The sequence below is a fragment of the Schistosoma haematobium genome, chromosome ZW (assembly GCF_000699445.3).
Source record: "Schistosoma haematobium chromosome ZW, whole genome shotgun sequence".
In the NCBI taxonomy this organism is placed as follows: Eukaryota; Metazoa; Platyhelminthes; class Trematoda; order Strigeidida; family Schistosomatidae; genus Schistosoma; species Schistosoma haematobium.
The window spans coordinates 39,103,689-39,124,035 of NC_067195.1; the positions used below are offsets into that span (position 1 = coordinate 39,103,689).

At 38.4% G+C, this 20,347-nt stretch overlaps 1 protein-coding gene across 3 annotated transcripts; it reads right to left on the reverse strand.

Moving 5' to 3' along the window:
• Positions 1-394: 394 nt before the first annotated feature.
• HSF2_1 (Heat shock factor protein 2) lies at positions 395-12,187 on the reverse strand. 3 transcript variants are annotated; one of them, XM_051211331.1, is made up of 12 exons: positions 11,894-12,187; positions 11,752-11,860; positions 11,300-11,718; positions 11,121-11,265; positions 10,681-10,757; positions 10,474-10,646; positions 8,761-9,101; positions 6,289-6,587; positions 5,844-6,001; positions 5,748-5,804; positions 1,703-2,052; positions 947-1,293 (listed from the first exon to the last, which is right to left on the reverse strand). In XM_051211331.1, exons 1-6 carry the CDS (start codon positions 12,002-12,004, stop codon positions 10,605-10,607), a joined length of 903 nt encoding a protein of 300 aa, XP_051071377.1. In that variant the 5' UTR covers positions 12,005-12,187; the 3' UTR covers positions 947-1,293; positions 1,703-2,052; positions 5,748-5,804; positions 5,844-6,001; positions 6,289-6,587; positions 8,761-9,101; positions 10,474-10,604. The 3 variants fall into 3 exon arrangements, with proteins under 3 accessions (XP_051071376.1, XP_051071377.1, XP_051071378.1); XM_051211329.1 differs by lacking the exons at positions 10,474-10,646; positions 10,681-10,757 and having other exon boundaries at positions 395-1,293; XM_051211330.1 differs by lacking the exons at positions 947-1,293; positions 1,703-2,052 and having other exon boundaries at positions 4,425-5,804; positions 5,844-9,101; positions 10,474-10,757; positions 11,752-12,187.
• Between the last annotated feature and the right edge of the window lie 8,160 nt (positions 12,188-20,347).

Here is a 20,347-nt window from a genome sequence, read left to right on the forward strand (position 1 = left end):
TTGTGTTTCAGTAGTTTTGTAATCTAGTTATCCACATGGCACAAACAGAATTAACCACCGTATAGGGGAAGTCGTGACAACTTCAAGTATGTTTCTAAACATTCTTTACGCTCCAAATAATCAGCCCACAGAAAAAACATACTTGCGTTCATGATATATACATGCTACGAAATGGCGCACGACCACCAAGAACATTTCAATATTCTAATCTAACCGACATGCTGACTGGTATCTGGTCGATGTTAGCTGAGTGGAACCAGAAAGTGTCCGACTGCTACATGATGATATCACATTACATATAGCGATAATTTTACGCATTCTTCAGGATAACTTTCAATTCTAAGCGAACAAAGCTTAATAATAATTTACTTAAAACCGATAAGTATTACATAGACCTAAAGTAAAACAGACCCTCAATAAAAATAAGTAACAAAGTGATGAAAAAATAACAGGGTCTCCGGTACTTCGAAGAAATTAAGGTATTTAGCCCAGATGAACCATATGCACAAACTTCGAATCATTAGTTTAAATGATTAACTGATGTTAGTAACCAAAATAAACATTCACTTTGTTCCGCTCACTGTAGATTGTAGCTATAAATAGATGAAATCCACCAAAACTAATTTTGCCGTTACAAATCTAAACTCAACATATTAATATATCTTTATTTCTAGAACTTTGCTTCGTCCACTGGACAGTTCCATACATTATCATTATATATAATATTTTCGCGATTTTTATAATTTAAAAGAATTCTGTTACCAACCAATTGAAGTGGACAGTTTATAATGTCTATCGACTAGAAGACGGATAACTTTGAATAATAACAATCAGGATACGAACTGTAATTTGAGTCTGCTCTAACTAAGGAATTATTGTAAGGAAAGCATAATCTAATTTCTTTGAATGATTACATCTAAAAATAGATGAGAAGCAGAAAAAAATGTCGATATTAATTATTGTTTAATAGAATCTGATACACCGTCTTTATACTTTGTGAAACACAATATATTAAAATCTGCATGAACAGATAGGACTAATCAATAAACACACTGGAGAAATGTTTAAAACTTGGTTATTCATCGAAAAAACAATCGTGTATGGTCATTAAATTCGTATTCGTCCAACATGATCGTGAAACTCGCTGTTTATGAGAGCTTGCAAGAAAACTTTTATGTGGGAAAAAATGGTTTCGTAGAAGCAGTTCATGATATATTACTTTGGCGAATCTTTATCGTGAAGAAATTCTTTGGGAAACTACTGTGTGTAGGAATTACAATGAAATGAAGAGCACTGTAAAAGTAAAAAACACAAAATTGTTTTGCATAAGAAAAAGTCATACGATGTGTGAATTATTATAATTACTAGTTCAAAGTATGAAATCGGGAAATAGGGTTGAAATGCTTGATATATACTTAGAAGTAAATAGATTTCAAGAAACAAAAATAACTTCGGGCATATGTACTGGTCGATGTAGCTTTTGTAAGAATTCGATGTCACTCAAGGGAGGGGTATTGTATTCCTGAGTGAATAGAAGATTTCCTTCATGGAGAAAAAGTTACTTACGAGCACTGGAGCTCCAGATGGTAAACTTGTCTAGTATATCACGTGTACAAACACAAAAACTTAGTAAATATAATAAATAAAATGAAAGCAATCATAAGTTATCATATCTACGAAAGAAATATTTTGAAGGACTAACCTGGATTGTACATTATTCCAATTCTTCCTCACAAAAATCAGGAGTTGAAAGAGGGGTGATTGATTTTCTGCGGATCAAAACCGGTACTTGTTTTCGTTTAACTTTGGGAGAAGCGGATATTGTGAGCCGATTGTTGGCAGAAAGTCTTGCTTTCCAGGTAGTTGGCGCAGATAAATTGCTTGTTAAATCAATAGCACCATTTTGAGTAGAGGCCTGTGCCTCAGTCGTTGCAACAGTTTTTAATGGTTCATCTGATTTTAACTTCTTGTCAGGAATTTCTGACCTCAAGAACTGGATAACATCATCACATGCGTTTAAATTAACGGGTTCTACCGGAATAATTTCATTGCCTAAGCACAAAAAAGAAAATATTACATTGACAATTTACAAGAACCCACAAAAATGCATATTGTTTAATGTCCAAAGACAAATTACAGGTTTATGGGAACAAGTTGTAAGTGGTCAAATATTTCTGAAGTTTCAATCCTACCTACAACAAAAATTCAGCGAATAAATTAACTGGCATGGATGTAAACAACTCACATTAAATACAATATACTTCAATAATAAAACGTTGGCTTTTAGTAAAAAGAAAAAAAGCTTGATTATGTTGCAAAAGAACTCCGCTTGGAGTCCCTCCGGGAGCTAGTGCCGGTTCCAAGCCCGGATAAAGGAGGAGGGTTGAGCATGGGGTTAGCGACCCCATCCCGTAGAAAACTAACTCGCTAAAAAAACTACAACCAGAAAAAATTATTCAAACCTTTTAAACTCTGCCCTGGGAATCAGAAGGTCTTCATTTAGAAGAACTATGACGCCTCATAATGAAAACCGAGTTCCTTCGGAAGTTACGAGGCCGATGCCCCTTCTAACAACCAGAGCAACCATTTATTTAGGTACATGGAAGGTTCGTACAATGTGGGACACCGGGAGAGCTTTACAAATTGCTGCAGAAATGAGAAGATACAGTCTAGAGGTGCTTGGGATCAGTGAAACACATTGGACGCAAGTTGGACAACAACGACTAACTTCAGGAGAGCTCCTGTTATACTCCGGCCATGAAGAAGAAAATGCCCCACATACACAAGGAGTTGTATTGATGCTGTCCAAACAAGCACAAAATGCACGTATAGGATGGGAATCTCATGGACCAGGGATCATCAAAGCCTCATTCAAAACAAAGAAAGAGGGCATTACAATGAACGTCATCCAATGCTATGCACCTACCAACGACCACAATGAAGACGCTAAAGATCAATTCTACAATAGGCTGCAGTCAATCATCGAGAAGTGCCCAACAAAGGACCTGACCATTCTGATGGGAGATTTAAATGCCAAGGTTGGGACGGACAACACTGGATATGAAGACATCATGGGACGACACGGATTGGGAGAAAGGGACGAAAATGGTGAGAGATTTGCAAACCTATGTGCCTTCAATAAACTGGTCATAGGCGGCACCATATTCTCACATAAACGCATACACAAAACCACATGGACTTCACCGGATCACACTACACAAAATCAAATCGACCATATCTACATCAACAAAAACTTTAGGAGGACGATGGAAGACGTGAGAACCAAGAGAGAAGCTGATATAGCATCAGATCATCACTTGCTGGTCGCCAAGATGAAATTGAAACTCAAGAAGCACTGGACAACGGGGCGGACAATATCACAAAAGTTCAATACATCCTTTCTTCGGGATACTGACAAACTCAACGAATTCAAGATAGTCCTCAGCAATAAGTTCCAGGCCTTTCATGATCTACTCAATGGAGAAGGAACTACTATGGAGAGCAACTGGAAGGGGATTGAAGAAGCAATCACTCCAACATGCCATGAGGTTCTGGGCCACAAGAAGCACCATCACAAGGAATGGGTCACTGTTGATACACTGGATATGATTCAAAAAAGGAGGAACAAGAAAACAGCAATCAGTACCAGCCGAACAAGAGCAGAAAAAGCCAAGGCACAAGCTGAATACACAAAAGTAAACAAACAAGTGAAGAGGAGCATCAGAACCGACAAACGTAAATATGTGGAAGATCTAGCAATGACGGCGGAAAAGGCTGCAAGAGAAGGAAACATGAGACAACTGTATGACGTAACAAAGAAACTGTCTGGACATCGCCGCAAACCAGAACGACCAGTGAAAATCAAGGAAGGCGAGGTAATCACCAATATTGAAGAAAAACGAAACAGGTGGGTAGAACACTTCAAAGAACTCTTGAATCGACCAGCTCCACTGAACCCACCCAACATCGAAGCAGCACCCACGGACCTCCCAATCGATGTTGGCCCACCAACAATTAAAGAGATAAGCATGGCCATCAGGCAAATCAAGAGTGGCAAAGCAGCAGGACCAGACAACATTCCAGCAGAGGCACTGAAAGCAGACGTAGCGGCAACTGCAAGGATACTCCACATTCTCTTCAATAAGATTTGGGATGAGGAACAAGTACCAACAAACTGGAAAGAAGGACTTCTGATCAAGATACCGAAGAAAGGCGATCTCAGCAAGTGTGATAACTACAGGGGTATCACTCTTCTCTCAATACCAGGAAAATTCTTCAACAGGGTATTGTTAAACAGGATGAAGGACTGCGTAGACGCCCAACTTCGTGACCAACAGGCAGGATTCCGTAAGGATAGATCGTGTACAGACCAAATCGCAACTCTACGGATCATTGTGGAACAATCAATTGAATGGAATTCATCACTCTACATCAACTTCATTGACTACGAAAAGGCATTTGATAGCGTGGACAGAACAACACTATGGAAACTTCTTCGACACTACGGCGTGCCTCAGAAGATAGTCAATATCATACAGAATTCCTATGATGGATTAAACTGCAAAATTGTGCATGGAGGACAACTGACAGACTTGTTCGAGGTAAAGACCGGTGTCAGGCAATGTTGCTTACTCTCACCCTTTCTCTTTGGAAGATGTAGAAACCTGTACATATTTGGGCAGCATCATTGATGAACATGGTGGGTCTGATGCAGATGTGAAGGCGTGGATCGGAAAAGCAGGAGCAGCATATTTACAACTGAAGAACATCTGGATCTCAAAACAACTGTCAACCAACACCAAGGTCAGGATTTTCAATACAAATGTCAAGATAGCTCTACTGTATGAGGCGGAAACTTGGAGAACTACGAAAGCCATCATGTAGAAGATACAGCTGTCTACGCAAAATACTTCGGATCCGTTGGTCAGACACCATCAGCAACAACCTACTGTGGTAGAGAACAAACCAGATCCTAGTGGAGGAAGAAATCAGGAAGAAGCGCTGGAAGTGAATAGGACACACATTGAGGAAAGCACCCAACCGCGTCACAAGACAAGCCCTCACATGAAATCCTCAAGGCTAAAGGAAAAGAGGAAGATGAAAGAACACACTACACCGAGAAATGGAAATAGACATGAGAAAAATGAACAAGAATTGGATGGAACTAGAAAAGAAGGCCCAGGACAGAGTGGGTTGGAGAATGCTGGTCCGCGGCCTATGCCCCATTGGGAGTAACAAGCGTAAGTAAGTAAGTAAGTATGCTGCAAAAGCAATCTGATGGTGAAGTGCTAAAATATCATCACATCCAAGCTGTTGAAAATTCATTGGAAAACTGAACGAATCATTCGCATGAAATATTATCATACAAAACTGAGCAATGATTAAATACCAGTAAGTTTAACAACATGAGTTGGTTATGAAAGTCAATAAAATAAACTGTGTAGAAATGAACTCCAAATATCTACGAAACAGGAAGTTTTTTTATGATTCTTTATTTTCAGGAGAAACAACTAATGTGCTGCATTTCATTTATTTATTTATTTGAACACATAAATATTGGTACAAAGGGGCACCGAATACATATGCGCCACACAAGTCACTTGATTTGTGTGTGGGCTTTATTACCAATTTTGAATTAAGATTTCAATATCTAGTATTAGATGTCTAACTAAAAAATGATTTAGAGGAATATTTGAGGAGTAAATCTGCCAACCATAGGTTAACATCAAAAGACTATTTATACGTACCGACTATAAGACCATTTGAAGAACTGCTTGAATTTTCTGTTTGATTTTGTTCAACATCTAAACTTGTAATATTTTCAAGTGGAATGGAACACTTACCGAGGTTAAAGTCAAAACCACTATCTTGATACTTCTCCCATGGAAGACTGTCAATGTCCTGGAGAGTTGTGGAAGCAAATTGAGGGTCGCTTTCTGAAAAAGGTACGATACAACGGGGTCTGTTCTGAATTTTATGCTGTTTTCTTATCGGCTCCTTCCTGAAAACGACACAAATAACAACCATACATTTCATGTGCAAGGGCAGTTCTTTAGTGTTGTTAAGTGGAAAACAATTTTACCTCAAAGTGCATCAAAATACGTATAAGGATTCCATACTGACATCAAGAAAAAAACTATTTTGACTTTAAGACAACTTATTTTGATGCACATTTGGACATGGTTCTAAGTTGCTTACAGGTTAAAATTAAAAGATTTACAATTGGTGGAACTATGTTAACCATAAAACTTACGGATGAGTTACTGTGTTGATAGGTTGAAGACTTACGTGTATTTTGAAATGGTAGACTCTGGGAGAGACTGATTGTTACCGACTACTTGTTCGGTTTGTGAGTCACAGTTAAGAAGCAGGTCACAAATACTTTCATCTGTTACACCATCTAACTTTGAAGGTATTACGTCACTCAAGCCAGGAGAATCAGTTAGACAGTAAGGCGTATCTGATCTACTACATGGCCAGTTTAACTCTAAAATAGAATTATTCACATCTGTAACACCGTCTTCCTCAATATTAAGGCCTACAGGAAACTCTTCATCATTTGTGGGATGCATGAAATTATCGTCCACCTTTGGTTTGGAAATAGAAATAAGATTAAATTGTTATAAGTGGAATTTTATAGTTAGAAATGAGAAGGCTAATAGGTGGTAAACAATGACTAGTGAAGAAAAAATTCTGATTTCTTTGGGAAACCAACTCAGAATTTACGGGAAGATAGAGAACAAAACTGAGCTACTTTGCACCATGTAAGCAAATATTTTAAAACACCGACCAGGAATCTTGCACCTTTCAACACTGATCAGATCAACAGCCAACGACCTCACGGGCTGATCTCGTATTATGATTTTCCAATCACTGTATCTTTTCTCAATTTACTCTTACATCAGCAAACATTGAAAGTCGATGTATATAGTATAAAATATAGCTACTCATTCATCAGGTACTTGAATATGAGCCACTGTTAGAGTCAATGATATCCGGTTACTCAGGCCAAATTAGGTGGAGAGGTGTTTGAACCAGGGACTTAGTGGCTGAAATTCGAACAAGTCAATTACTAAGCCACCTCAGTCGACGAAAATCACTAGTCTCACCAACCAATATGCGATCTTTGCTTAATAATTTATATCTAATCTCAGTACTACTTACTCAGTTATTCCATAAAACGCAAGCAATACTTTGAAAAGACATATCAAAATCCTGCAGCTTATGGACAACTGTTTCCATAGGCCATGTTTTACAGTCAGTCAGCCACAAGGTAGGACCAGGCACATATCTCCTTCGCTCCAAGTTGCCACACCTCATTAGCACAACAAGATGAACACCGAATTTATAGTAGTTACTTCAATGGTAGTAATACATAAAAGGAAGATTACATATAAGGATTTAATACATGAATGATGAATTAGTTGGTAGAAAGAAAGGTATAAAGCAATATCTATCTCACGGTTTATGGGAAGACAGAGGATATACACCTACGCCATTGTGATCGATTCTGAGCCATGTCACTCAGTCTCCAACCACTAGTTACGATAGTCGCACGGACCACAACCGAGTAGTCTGTATCTGCCAACATGACTTAGACAAGAATTTAGTGACTTTACGGACTGACATTACGTTTTAGTTTGGCTGCCCCTAACTTCCATTCGTCTCCAACACTAGTCAGCATTATGCGTCATGATAATCGGTTGTTAGGTATGCACAATACCTGACCTAACCATCTCAGTTGATGAAGATTCACAACCTCATCAACTGACTTACCATCATTCCCTAATACTTTGCGTCTAACCTCACTATTACTTACCCGATGATCCCAGCAGACGCGAGCAATATTTCTAAGACATCTGTGATCAAATACTAGTAACTTACGAGTATCCTCTATATTTAATGGCCACAACCATAAATTAAAGCGGAGAGGACTGCTGAGCAATATAATTAACCTTTCGTTGGTAGATGGACATCTTACCTACCCCACGGGTTACCAAAATCGGTGGAAGTTAAGCAAGTTTTCTGAATCTGTATCAGAGTTTGTTAAGCTCCAGCCTACTAAAGTTGAAAAGACACCAAGCGGTAATCGCGATCCCTTACTTCACTTCCTATGGTCAAACTAGGGATTGACGCACACCAGTCCTGAAGCAACAAGTTATATTCAGAAGGAAAGAAAGGGAATCTGAATAGGACTGGATTGTTACTTAAGGAAAACAAGACAGCCATAGGTACACTCGAAATCGATGCGTACATATCGTTGTAAGATATTAATTCCTAAAAAGTCAGACGAAGAACGAGTTATATTTTGAATACCTATGACAAAGTTACATGAAAATCGGGAAAGTTGGCAGCTTTGACGAACACCGCCTGTTGTTTCCGATCCAGATAACGTTTCTCATGCGAACAATGGCGGTCGATACGTCCCGGTTGACCATAATAAATAGGGATATTCCTTCATAAAGAATTTGGGAGGGAAAAGGGACTAGTGTTGAGGATTTTCAGTAACCTAGAAGCATGATTACAGAACTAAACGAATAGTTGTATGGTCTTGGCCACACGATATTTTGTGGGCAATTTTTGTTGTGCTGATTACTTACTTTTCACATATCACTGCGTCTCAGGAATCAGTAGGGGGGAATGAAGTAGTATTTTGAGATCAAACATTTTACAACTTCAAGCAGTAAAGCTGGAGATGCTAACTATCCGTTTAAACCACCTTACAGACGTACAAACAATAAGGCATGAAGAATAACCTACCTTAGACAGATAGTATCTCGGTTCATCTTGAACATTCGCAGGATTTTTATCAACCAAACTTTGCCTATTTACGTCACACTCTTGTGATGAACCAGTTAAAGAGTATACATATTTACCGTCATTACCAAGATTCACTGGAGTAAGCTGAAGATTTGAAGGGAGAATATGAACAACTGATCCAATATCTGAAATCTGGTCAGTAATATTTGCACCGGAACTTGTATTGCCTATTTTTGCAGACAAATTTCGTAAGTCGAATTTAGGGCGCTTATGTGGTCCGAGCAAATCACTAGTTTGGACAAGTTGAAGTGGTTGAACAGAGTTTCTTTCAATTTGGAAACCTAAAGGTATGTTTAGGATAATACACCTATCATTAGAAATCACGATATTGTTTCCGTAATGGACAATTTTTGTATCAAGGTTAATAAAATTCTATGTCCAATTTTAATGATTAATTCACAACCAGGTATTAATAATACGTTAATGGACCTTATGATATTAATTCACATGGGTCATGAACATACATGGTCAAATTGCGGAAATTTCACTTGAGGAATTGAATTCCCCGTCGGCTTTCCTATAGGTTTGGATAATCAGTAATAAAGACCAGAATGAACGAACTTTTGGCATTAAAACCAGATAACACATTAGTTAAGTTAATTTTTAACGAAAAACTATCATTCCTGATGACCGTAGGCGATTGAGCAGAACTTAGATAATTTTGCATTTGTAACACTATCCTTAAATCATGCTGTCCCTTGTTTGGCACGAGAAGTACACATTTCGACTGAATGTTAGTTTTTACTATATCCGTGAACTGGGTACACAAGACGTACATAAGCTGAAACATATAAATCAGTGGTGATACAGATGACTACTGCCTAGACGATGAAAATAAACTGCTATTGAGGTTCGCGTCATAAATAAATCATCATACAATTTACTATCAGGAATTGATGGGTTTTATTGCATTGAAGGACGCATTATAACAGCCTAAAACTGTCATAACACTAATCAGGACAATGATAGCAGTATTGATAAATCAGCATTTGACTACCAAATCGCTAAACAACCTTCCCCCGTTTTATGTAATACTACTTTAAGATATATTTTAATAAAATGAAGGGAAAATCACTTTCGTAACTTAACCGACGCTATCTCATGGGGATTTTATTCCTAGCTTAGCAACCCATGTAGACCATGGAACGTGGGGTGATGGATTAGTGGTTAAAGTACTCGGCTTTTAGATAATCGGTCCTAAGTTTGAGCCACTACATCACGTACTTAGACTCTAGAAGTTAGGTAGAATTATACTTAAAGTCCTGTATACGAAGATGCACTTGGTAATTGAGTTACGTAAAACCTGAGTATGGCATCACCTAAGTAGTGAAAGCCAAGTAGACGCATTAATGTAGATGAGGTCGTAACTAAACTAAAATTACCCTTGGTACTTTCAGTTAACTGTGATTGATTCTTACTTAGTAACCGAGTGTGGGTTCATGTACTACGCTGGACTGAGATTCAGTTAAAATATCAGACTTCTTAAGCCAAAATAAAGACAGATTTATGACTTCATAAATAAAACACTTTTAGATGGTTGACTCATATTTGAAAACAGTGAGTGCTAAAAAAAACGTTTAATGAACTTATGATTGAAACAGCCAATATGGATTATGATGTCTGGGTTTTCTGCAAAAAGAGTAAGTTACTTACCTTATCAGGTTAATGTAGTTAGGATGCTACTACCAAATTCATGTATACATGTTTTGTTAAAATGTACAGCAGGTAGGACTGCTATAAACCCGTTTACTTTATTGTTCGAAATAAACCGGATGCTTAGGGTATCAACCACTTTGTAAGTCACTGAAGAATTTGTAAGCGTCTTTCTGACAGAGGTCAAAAGCTAAGTCATATACGTACCAAACACCTGTCCCAATTTTGGTTGTTAGTGAAAGATAACACGGTGTATATCACAGTGCATATAGATATCACGAAATCTGTATTGTATGTAGGCCAAGAAAACAAATAAAACCATTCTATAGAAAATAATCACCTTGAAGTAGATCAACAATAAATCTTAACAACTTCCTGATTTTCCAACGATATCTATGTGACCTTCCAAATATTATGAATTCCACAGAACAGCAAGATTAGTGGCATGGTTAACTGGTGATAAGAAATTGGTAAGCTTATTGTTTGCACAAAACCTTAAGTGCTAAACAAGCGAAATACTACATTTATCAACAGACTGGACGAAGATAAATTAAGTTAAAGCATACAAGTGTTGGAAGGGTAGATAATTGCATAACGACATTATAGTACCAAAATTTCCTACTCATATATCGGCAAAAGAAACATACCTTTTCGAAGATCCAGCTTTAGTTCTTTGTTTTGAAATCTTGAACCGGATGGAGTAATAGAAGGAAGAGCTTTACGTTTTGTCTGTCCGATGCACACGCTTGCTGACCTCCCTTCCTTTGCAAATGCTGACAGGAATGTGAAGAGCTAAAATGTCTCGGTTAACAATTAGATATCTTACTGTCTGAATAAGTTGGGATTGCTTGTCGTGATGTTCTCGTAAATCAGAAAGTTCACGATACAAAAGCTGATTTTCCGACTTTAACACACTAATTTGTTGACTTAAAGCCTCTTGATTACAACGCAAGTGCCGTACAGTCTCTGCCAATCTTAAGAAGTCTGTGGCAGTTATTGGTCTTTGGGGTGATACACTTATGGAACCATTTAAACCCGAATTAGTTTGAACATAAGGTACTTTCACACCAAAACTTTGATTTCTTGACCCCAGTATTGGCGAGAACATGTTTGAGGTCCGCCTCTGAATTTTGGATAGCAAAATATCTTTATTGCGGATGAAGTAAGGATGACTGAATTCCATGTCTTCAGTGTCAGATTTTAAAGGAAGAGACGGATCCACACGATTTATTTTTCTAAAACCATCTACAAAGAAACTGAGAAAAGATAATCACATACACATATTTAACTGCCTTATGAAACTAGATAAATTGTTGTGTTTGAAATAAAGGGGTAGTAATTCTTTGGCTAAGCGGTTTCCATCACGTATGTGAAAGCTTGTCCCGTGCTGAACGAAGTTATTAATTAAACCTAATCTTACCGGATCCCAATATATGAGATCGTTTGTTTCCTCATCATCCACCAGTAACTTTAGTTTAGTCAGAAACGCAGGAATAGACTGTACAGGAGGCCCAGATGTGAAACCATACATGGCCTACAAACATGGAGAAGTTTAATATTCCCTCACTGACAGTCAGCCAATCAAAAGCTTTGTGTTGGTACAATACAATAATTCAAATCAGTTTCAGTTTGGGCGAGACAGGAGGCTGAATTGCATGTATCAGTCCTGGTAATGGCGTTCTTTCAGTTAATCCAGCGCCGTTTCCAATGCGTTGACGGATGAAACTCCAACCAATTGTTGATGCAAAAAGTTCAATTCTTTGATTATTCGATGGGAAAGTCGATAGTCAGATGACAAGTAATCCGTTCTGGGCTTGTGAACGTCTCAATTGTCCTCGCAAATTCTTTTTTAAAGACAAGGAAAATCATGGCATACCAGATGCAAATTTACCATCAAATAGTTTAACAACTGTGATCATATCACTCCTGATACAACAAAAGAAAATGGTCTAATTAGGTCAGTTTCTCGTCATACGGGGGCTTTATGATTGCAGAATCAACTTAATTGAGGTTCTCCAAATCTTTTCCGACAGTTTACTATCATTTTTAGCCAGGTTCTGGATGCATATATTTATTACTCTAGTTTAAGATGAACGAACACCGTATACCGTGTCAAAGACTTCATAGTAAAGGCTCAGAGTAATGACCAGAGGATCCTAAGACCTGTGGCAGCCAATGCGCGGGAGATCACAGTGTGTTTTGAGTCTTGGATAACGTGGATTCTTAGGTCTGTACCTTGATGACTGTAGCGATAAATAAATCCCCAAAATTAGATGGTGGTTGGAGGTAGTCAACAGGAAACCCTGGACCCGGGTTTCGTGCTACTTGGCACTCGTCAGCAAGGTGTACCTGTAATCTTGAGGGAACTGGTGGCCACATTGCAACATGATCGATAGCATTCGATCTGCACTATTAAGGACTAGACAAGCATGAGATTGATCACCACCCAGTGATCAATCAATTGTGAAATCCCCAAAATCAATAGCTCTGTAAGTCTTCGACATTTGGTGCTGACCACATTCGTTTTAGTGGACTCACCCGGCCCAAGACGCTCGGCCACGCATACGAACAAGATAACAAGTGATTCTGCTGTGCTCAACTTCTCCTGCAACCGCTAGCCAATTTAGATCAGTCACTTCTCGATAAATTGATAACCTGTCGAATATACCTTCGAACCTCTTCGCTTTTGACTTCATTGGGGTGGTATGTTTTGATTATATTAGATGTTTGTAACGAAAAGAGAACGATGAAAATCCCTCCCCAGCTATCTTGTTGGACAGTACCGTCATTTATTTGTTTCTTCTCCCTGTCGTGTATTTTAACCTTTGTTCAGGTCTCACTTAACCACATTTTTTGTTCTTCAGTCTTCCTCGCCTGAGCTTTTATTACGTGATTTTGGTAAAAGACTTATCTTTTGTTGCCTAATTTTTATTGCATGTTGTGTTTGACTAAGCTCAAGGTCACGGCGTGGTTCAGTGTGTGACAGATAACCTTTTGACTGTCTCCTGGGGAGGATTGCTGGAATCCCTGCAGATAGATATTTGATCCCATCTTGTTGGGATTATTTTTATTGATTATCACGTACCAAACCCTTTAGTATTAACTGCTTCTTTTATTATTTAGTGCGCTACTTTGCGTTAGAGGAACCTTTGACTGTATTTTTTATATAATTTGTTCTATTTCCTAAGTTAGAAACGTCTAAATTGAGCACACGATTTGTGTTTTGATACAATTTAACACGAGTGTCTCAAAAATACTTGGTAAACTATACAGAAGGTCGTAGTCTGGCCTATTCGAATACATTTATGTTCGTCAGTCCTGCGTTCAAACCGAATACTGGCAGTTCGGTCGTTACAATGTTACTGGTTAAGGTGTTGTCAAACTCCACACACTTGTGACATCTTCACGACCAATATGCATAATAATGGGCTTGGGAGCATTTGTCGGCAAATTCCAAGTCGTAGACCATTCAAATTATTTCCACGAGTCATTCATAAGGTTTAAATCGCCATCTTCATTTTTTATCGCTCACCGTATCATTAGATCATGGCAAAACCGATGATGATAGGAGACTACGAAAGTTACTTACATACAGGAGGAGTAGAAGTAGTCCTAGAACTGTACCCTAAGGCACCTTGCTAAGCAAAGTTTACAGGCCTAAAGATGCCACAGTTATTTGAACTTTGAAAACGCCCTTGAGTGTTAACCATTTATGATCATAGGATGTCATCCCAGTAAAATCGAAAGTCAGGGATGAAGGGGCTCAATGGTACATTCGGGAAGCAATCGGTACATCGAAAAGAGTTTGATCTAAGCAGGCTAGTAGTTGCAAGGGATTGGTATTACAGCGTACCCACTAGGTCTCTGGTGTGAATGGGTGACTGAGCTCCTTCAGCTGGGGTGTGTCCAGTAGGACTAATGGGGTCAGCACCGATGTTGAGGACTTGAAAACTTATTTACTTTGAAAATTCATCTACCTCTGCAGACTAAAATTCTAGTAGCTTACTCGCACTCTTTGTTGACACTCAGTTAGGAAGTTTTGATCAACATGAGTAAGTTTCCCCCAATCCTAATAAATTAAATGACGGTTTGTTGTGTGGAGCTTTTTCAAAGGCCCTTCTGAAATCAATGAAAGCCACATCTATAAGTGGCTCTTGATCTTTTAGAGCACATCAACTTTGATAGGTTTGATAGGTTTATGAGGCATGAGCAACTTGTTTTAAAGCCATGCTGCTAAAAAAACAGTTTTTTGGTATAGATATTTAGACAACTCCTTTTCAATACTATTTTCTAGAGTCTCGACAGGCACTCTGCTTGAGCATGTGGGCTGGTGGTTCTCGGGTTCATGATTCATACCTGTTTTCAAGATAGGACATCGTATGACGTTCTTCTACGCCTTTGATAATCACCTTAGGTTACAGATAAAATAAAACATATGCTGAAGGGACTTGTGACACCATTCTCGTAATGAGTAAATACGGGACCTAGTAATGATGACTTGAACATCAGGTCGTACATAATTACTGTTTTTACATGCTACACCAGGGCACGTGCAATAACCACGTCAACTAGCTTCCGTTTGAAAGAATTTTTATGGTCTATGAACCTTAGGATTAAACATCGACAACACGATGATCAAGTGTTAAGTCCATCTAGCAGGATCTCATTCACCTCACGGGTTGGACTGGGGCAAATCAAACCAATCGGCAGCTCTTATTCGTTGGATTTCACGCGGCAAATGACTAGTTCGCACATTCCGTTTCCATGGAATTTGTTATTGATAATTGTAAGGGAGGCAGTATTTATAATGGATAAGGCTACTTCTTCATGTTTCTGGATTCTGTTGGCCCTCAATGGTGTGAAAAATTTAAAGTCAAGTACGATGTTACCTATAGACTGAGTTAAGCAACTTTCACTGACGAGGACTACCTCCGACCTGATCAAATCTGTCTGTATACTTACCTTCGATTGCTCGGTGAGAATGCCACGAAGATTTGTGCAACAGGTTCGGAGACCATTTAAGCAGATTCGTGCTGGATCCAAATCGACTTCGGTATCATTCTCTGCCTAAACCTAACCACCCGAAAATCTACAATATTAGGGTCCTTTTCGTCATTATCTGGTCATAGTTTTAGTTCGTTTTTAGATTCTCGTTGTCTCATCTGATCAGCGAGTGACAAGTATTGAAGGACAGGAACTCCTGACCCCTTTAGTCAACTGTCGTAAACGGAATAGAAGCTTTCTGTTAACGAGCTTCTGTGTCTGGTAGTAGTAGATCACCGATGCCTCCATGTAGTGAGTTAAGTATACGAAACAAACAGGAGTAATCGACGTTCAGCTAATTTGGTGGATACTACCGTTTCGCATCCTTGGGAATACTTCACGTATCCTCTTGAAGGACTTCAGAGACGTTGCTTAAATCACATCATTTGGTAGTGGATTCCAAGACTTGACTACTTGCAGCCAGTTTATGGTGTGCTTTCTATCCACTCTTCTGTGCTATGCCTTTGAATTCCGTATATTTCTGCTGCGGTTCTTGTTGAAACCAAGCTTAAACAAGTCTTCTAGAGGATACTCTGTGGTCTTTAGGGTATTGCATGTCATCTAAATACCCTTCTTATTCCCCTATATTCTAAAGGGTAACGATTTAATTATTCAAGGCGTTTCACAGAAGGTTTGGGCTTCAGCCGACGAACTGATTTCATTATTCGCCTTTAGATATGATCCAGAGTATTATTTTCCCTTCGGAGTGAGGGAGAAATACCTGTTTCACTCAGCTTTTGAACCTGTTTATTTATATCTTTGACCTAGGATATTTCGGTTTCACTCTGTTTCTTGGTTTGGTATTTTGGAAGCTTTGTTTCTGGAAACCTGAAAGTTGAATGATTGTTTTTTAATTGTTATAATTATTGTTAGAACAATATATATGGGTTAATTACTTATAATTTGCGAATAAACTTTGGAGCCTGAATTGAAATTTGATTCGATTGTTATTTAGGGTAGATTAACCGACCGAACGACAGCAAAGACTTGGGCGTAACACTACTATACTCCAAATGGGGTCGAATAAAAGTGCTAAACTGGTCAAAAATGAACTTCAAAGTTACTGATGCATGGTGCTTTACAGTTGAATTCTTTCTGCAGTTGGCATAAAGTGTTAGATCACAGGATATTAAAATACCTAGATATTTTTTAAATGGTGACACTCCCAGAGGGTAATCAAATAGGTGTTATGTGTAGGTTTAACGTATCTTGGATGGGTTGCTTTACATTTGGAAGAACCAAAAGAAAGATTTTTACCACTCACACAAATTTGGAGTCAAATGGTATCCCCCCAAATTGTCATGTCATCGTTCCGGTTACAAGTTTCGCCCTAGAGATTAGTACCACCAGTAAAAGTGATATCTTAAAGAATACTCGCCGAGGAAGGTCAATAAAAAGAGAGGTCCTAATACTGACTTCTGGAGAACACCACCAGAACATTGTGTAACCTGAGGTAGAAATTTGTCCTGACTTTAAAAAGACAATTATATTGACGAGACTTAAGCCAGTCTACTAGCAATTACTTCATACCTGTGAACTTGAGCTTATTGATAACGCATGCATGATCGACTATACCACGAGCTTTTATGGAATCTGAGTACATTACGTCCATCTTACTCTTACTATAAGTGATGGTGGTCCATCTATTAGTTTCAGACATCAGATCCGTTACACAAATTGTGACCTTCCGGAAACCATTCTGCTGGAGTGAAAAGAACTTAGTGCCGGTTAGATAATCCCGTGGAACTTCTTAAACCAGGTGTTTTCAAACTTTTGTGGGGTTCAAATAGGTTACCGACTAGCATCCGCAAGGATCGTTGGGTCGACCCTTTTTCAGGATTGGGTTGTGCCAGACTCCATTTGTATGAAACCACACCTTGTTTTAATGAATGGGTAAAAATAAGGCTAAGAAGTATCTTCAAAGGTGAGCTCAGTTCTCTCTTTGTAGTGGAGCAGACAATGTCCTGTCCAGGGGACATCTCCCTGTTCATATGCATTAGTTTATGGTGTATTAGTGCAGCGCTTGATCTCATTTCCCAGAATCCTATTGAGCTGTCTTAAGGGCTCCTGTTGTTATGACTTGTAAAAAACGTCTGGAATGTGTTGAAAATACCATTTGCTAGGAGCTCTGCACAATCATCGTTGTCGCTGTTTGGTCAGAAAGGGGCGCTGAGATAAAATAATATCTTCGGCCAAAAGACAAGCCTACCAGCCAGCTTAACCTGGTATTGGTACCTAATTTCCCTTAGGACCTTTGTGGAATTATCCCTAGCTTATCTTATTCGCATTCTATGTATTCTACACAGTTGCGTTTTTTCAGATTCAACAATCGAAAAATGTAATTTTGTGCGGCCCTAGTTTGATTACAACTTTTACTGGCCATATGTAGGGCAGATCAATTATAGAATATGAGGTGGTATTGAATAAGATTTTTGAGTAGAAATTTACATCAAATTGAGGATAAGCTCCCTGATTCATCTTCTGTGGATAATCATTTTAGCTGGAACACTAAAAAGTTCGATATCCCCTCACCTGTTGTCCACAAAGTATTTTACTCTAGCCTCAAAACACTAGTCTCAGAGGACACTATTGCATTCTTCTAAAGGACCCAGGATAGAGTAATTATCAATTGGGGACTCATCTTTAGTGAAGACGCCATACAAAAGCAAACATTTCTGGCTGCCTCTTCATTTGGTTGCTGACTTCATACTTTTGAACATCCCTAGTTCTTGAATGAACTTAAGTAAATGGGATTCGGTAAGTCCATCCAATCTGTTGCTCATGTGGTTGACAAAATTAGCTCTGGAACAACTGATTTCTTCTAAGATTAAGATGAATATTCAAGAAGACTAGTACTGGTTAGTCCTTTCTGTGTCCGATATTCGTACTGTTATAAGTAGGCTTTCCATAGAGAACTCCAACCAAAAACGTAGGTGTGTTAAATCGTCTCCCAAAGCGCCACGCAGAATTATCAACCATGAATGTACATATGTAATAGCCCTTAACCCTACTCTTGTCGTTACTAGACAAAGACACATGATTTTCTCTAAGTTCAGTCCGTAATTTGGAAATGTGGTCTTGTTTTTGCCGTGGTAATCAGATGAGCGTTAGCCGAATTACTTAGTTTATGAACCTTATCCATTTTATATGTATCACTACCAAGGTTTGTCTTTACAATTTTGAATAAATTGGGCATTAGGTAAATTGTTATACATAAAACAACATATTTGTAACATCCCAATAAGTAGAAAAATTAAATTGTTAGACGTTTCGTGACTCAGCTTAATCCATTTCCCCAGATAATAGACAATCAACTGAAAATTAATCCAGGTCTAAATAGTACAAAGGAACAATGCAAGGTTATTATGTGCAACCAATAAAAATAGGTCTGAAGAAGTCAAGGCGAATTATAAACGACATGTATGTAAATTTGTGTATGTGTTCAGGGTCAGGGATGTCCGTATGGTCTACTAGAAGTGCAAATATATCCATGATCATTTTGGGTAATTAAGGCCTATGTGAGTATGCGGAATACATGTAAAGCCTGAGGTTTATATTATCGTTATTTTGTGAAATCAAAGAGAAAGCTTTAGTCCTTTGGTTTCACCGTTTACTCGGAAACATGGAGACAAAGTGATGAGTAGAGTAACCTTAGTTATACATAAGCGCCTAATTACTCAATAAAGAAAACTATAAGGTATAGTTCAGAGATAAAATAACGAGGTAAATGGCTCTAAATTTTAAGTATAATACCTTTATTCTACGAGAGGGTTATCAAATGACCCCGAATGTTTAACTCTGGCCTCTATAAGAAAACCTATCCGATCCCTTTCGGTTGACTTGTTCTTTCCAACTAAGTGTTTTCTATTACTTATGATTCACTGGCAGCACCATTGGCTCAAATTCGTCTTGGCTGTGCTTTATCCTTTTGCTATGCAACGTAGTCATGGATTCCAGGAGGCGTTCGGCGTCTTTTGAACGGAATGTCTCTATGGTGACAACCATTATCATGAGTGTATGAATTGATCCTTGTAGGTCAGAAACCAGCACTACCATCCTTCTTGAACAGTCATGCGACTTTATGGGTCAAATACCACAGAGTTTTAATGACTTTTATGAATTTCCACTTGTGAATACCACGAGCAGCATTCTTGTTGTTAGGTTTTTTGGGAATATCTTCCTGCACGTGAACTTCCCGCGAAATTTCTCCCAGACACTTATGAAGAGATCGAACTTCAAATGCAGTATATTCAGCAGTCTTCCCGGTTTGAAGAAACAGCTGTCAAGTGAAATATCCCACACTCGTTTATCGCTAGTCTGTAAAGGAAAGGATTTCTTGATGGTCCGAGTATTTGGTATACAATCTTCATGCTAGTCATGTGATAAACTGAGGATATTAAGTTGAATTTTGTTCATGTTTCTCCAAAATTCTATTTTTGTCTGATCTTCATGATGGCGTTGAATTTTGTAGGGCTGTTGTGGGTTTGCTCTCCCTTCACATCAGTCGTAGGCTGGGGACGTTGCGAATTCTTATATTTAAGTACCTCTACTGTATTTCTGTGCAAAGTTGTGAAGGTTTGTTGCCAAATTTATTCTGATTAGTTATTATGCCTGGGGTTTCTGCCCATAAATTATCTGTCAGTCAAGACAGTCTTTATAAAGACCCCCCACAGCTACACAGCTGCATCTAAGAGCACTGAATAAAAATACGATTGTTGGCAAAATTTTCAAACATTTCATTATTTAAAAAGTATGAGATATATTATAATTACATCCTGCACTGATTTGCACAAAGTCATGAATGCTGTTTTTTATTAGTTTCGACGAAAGG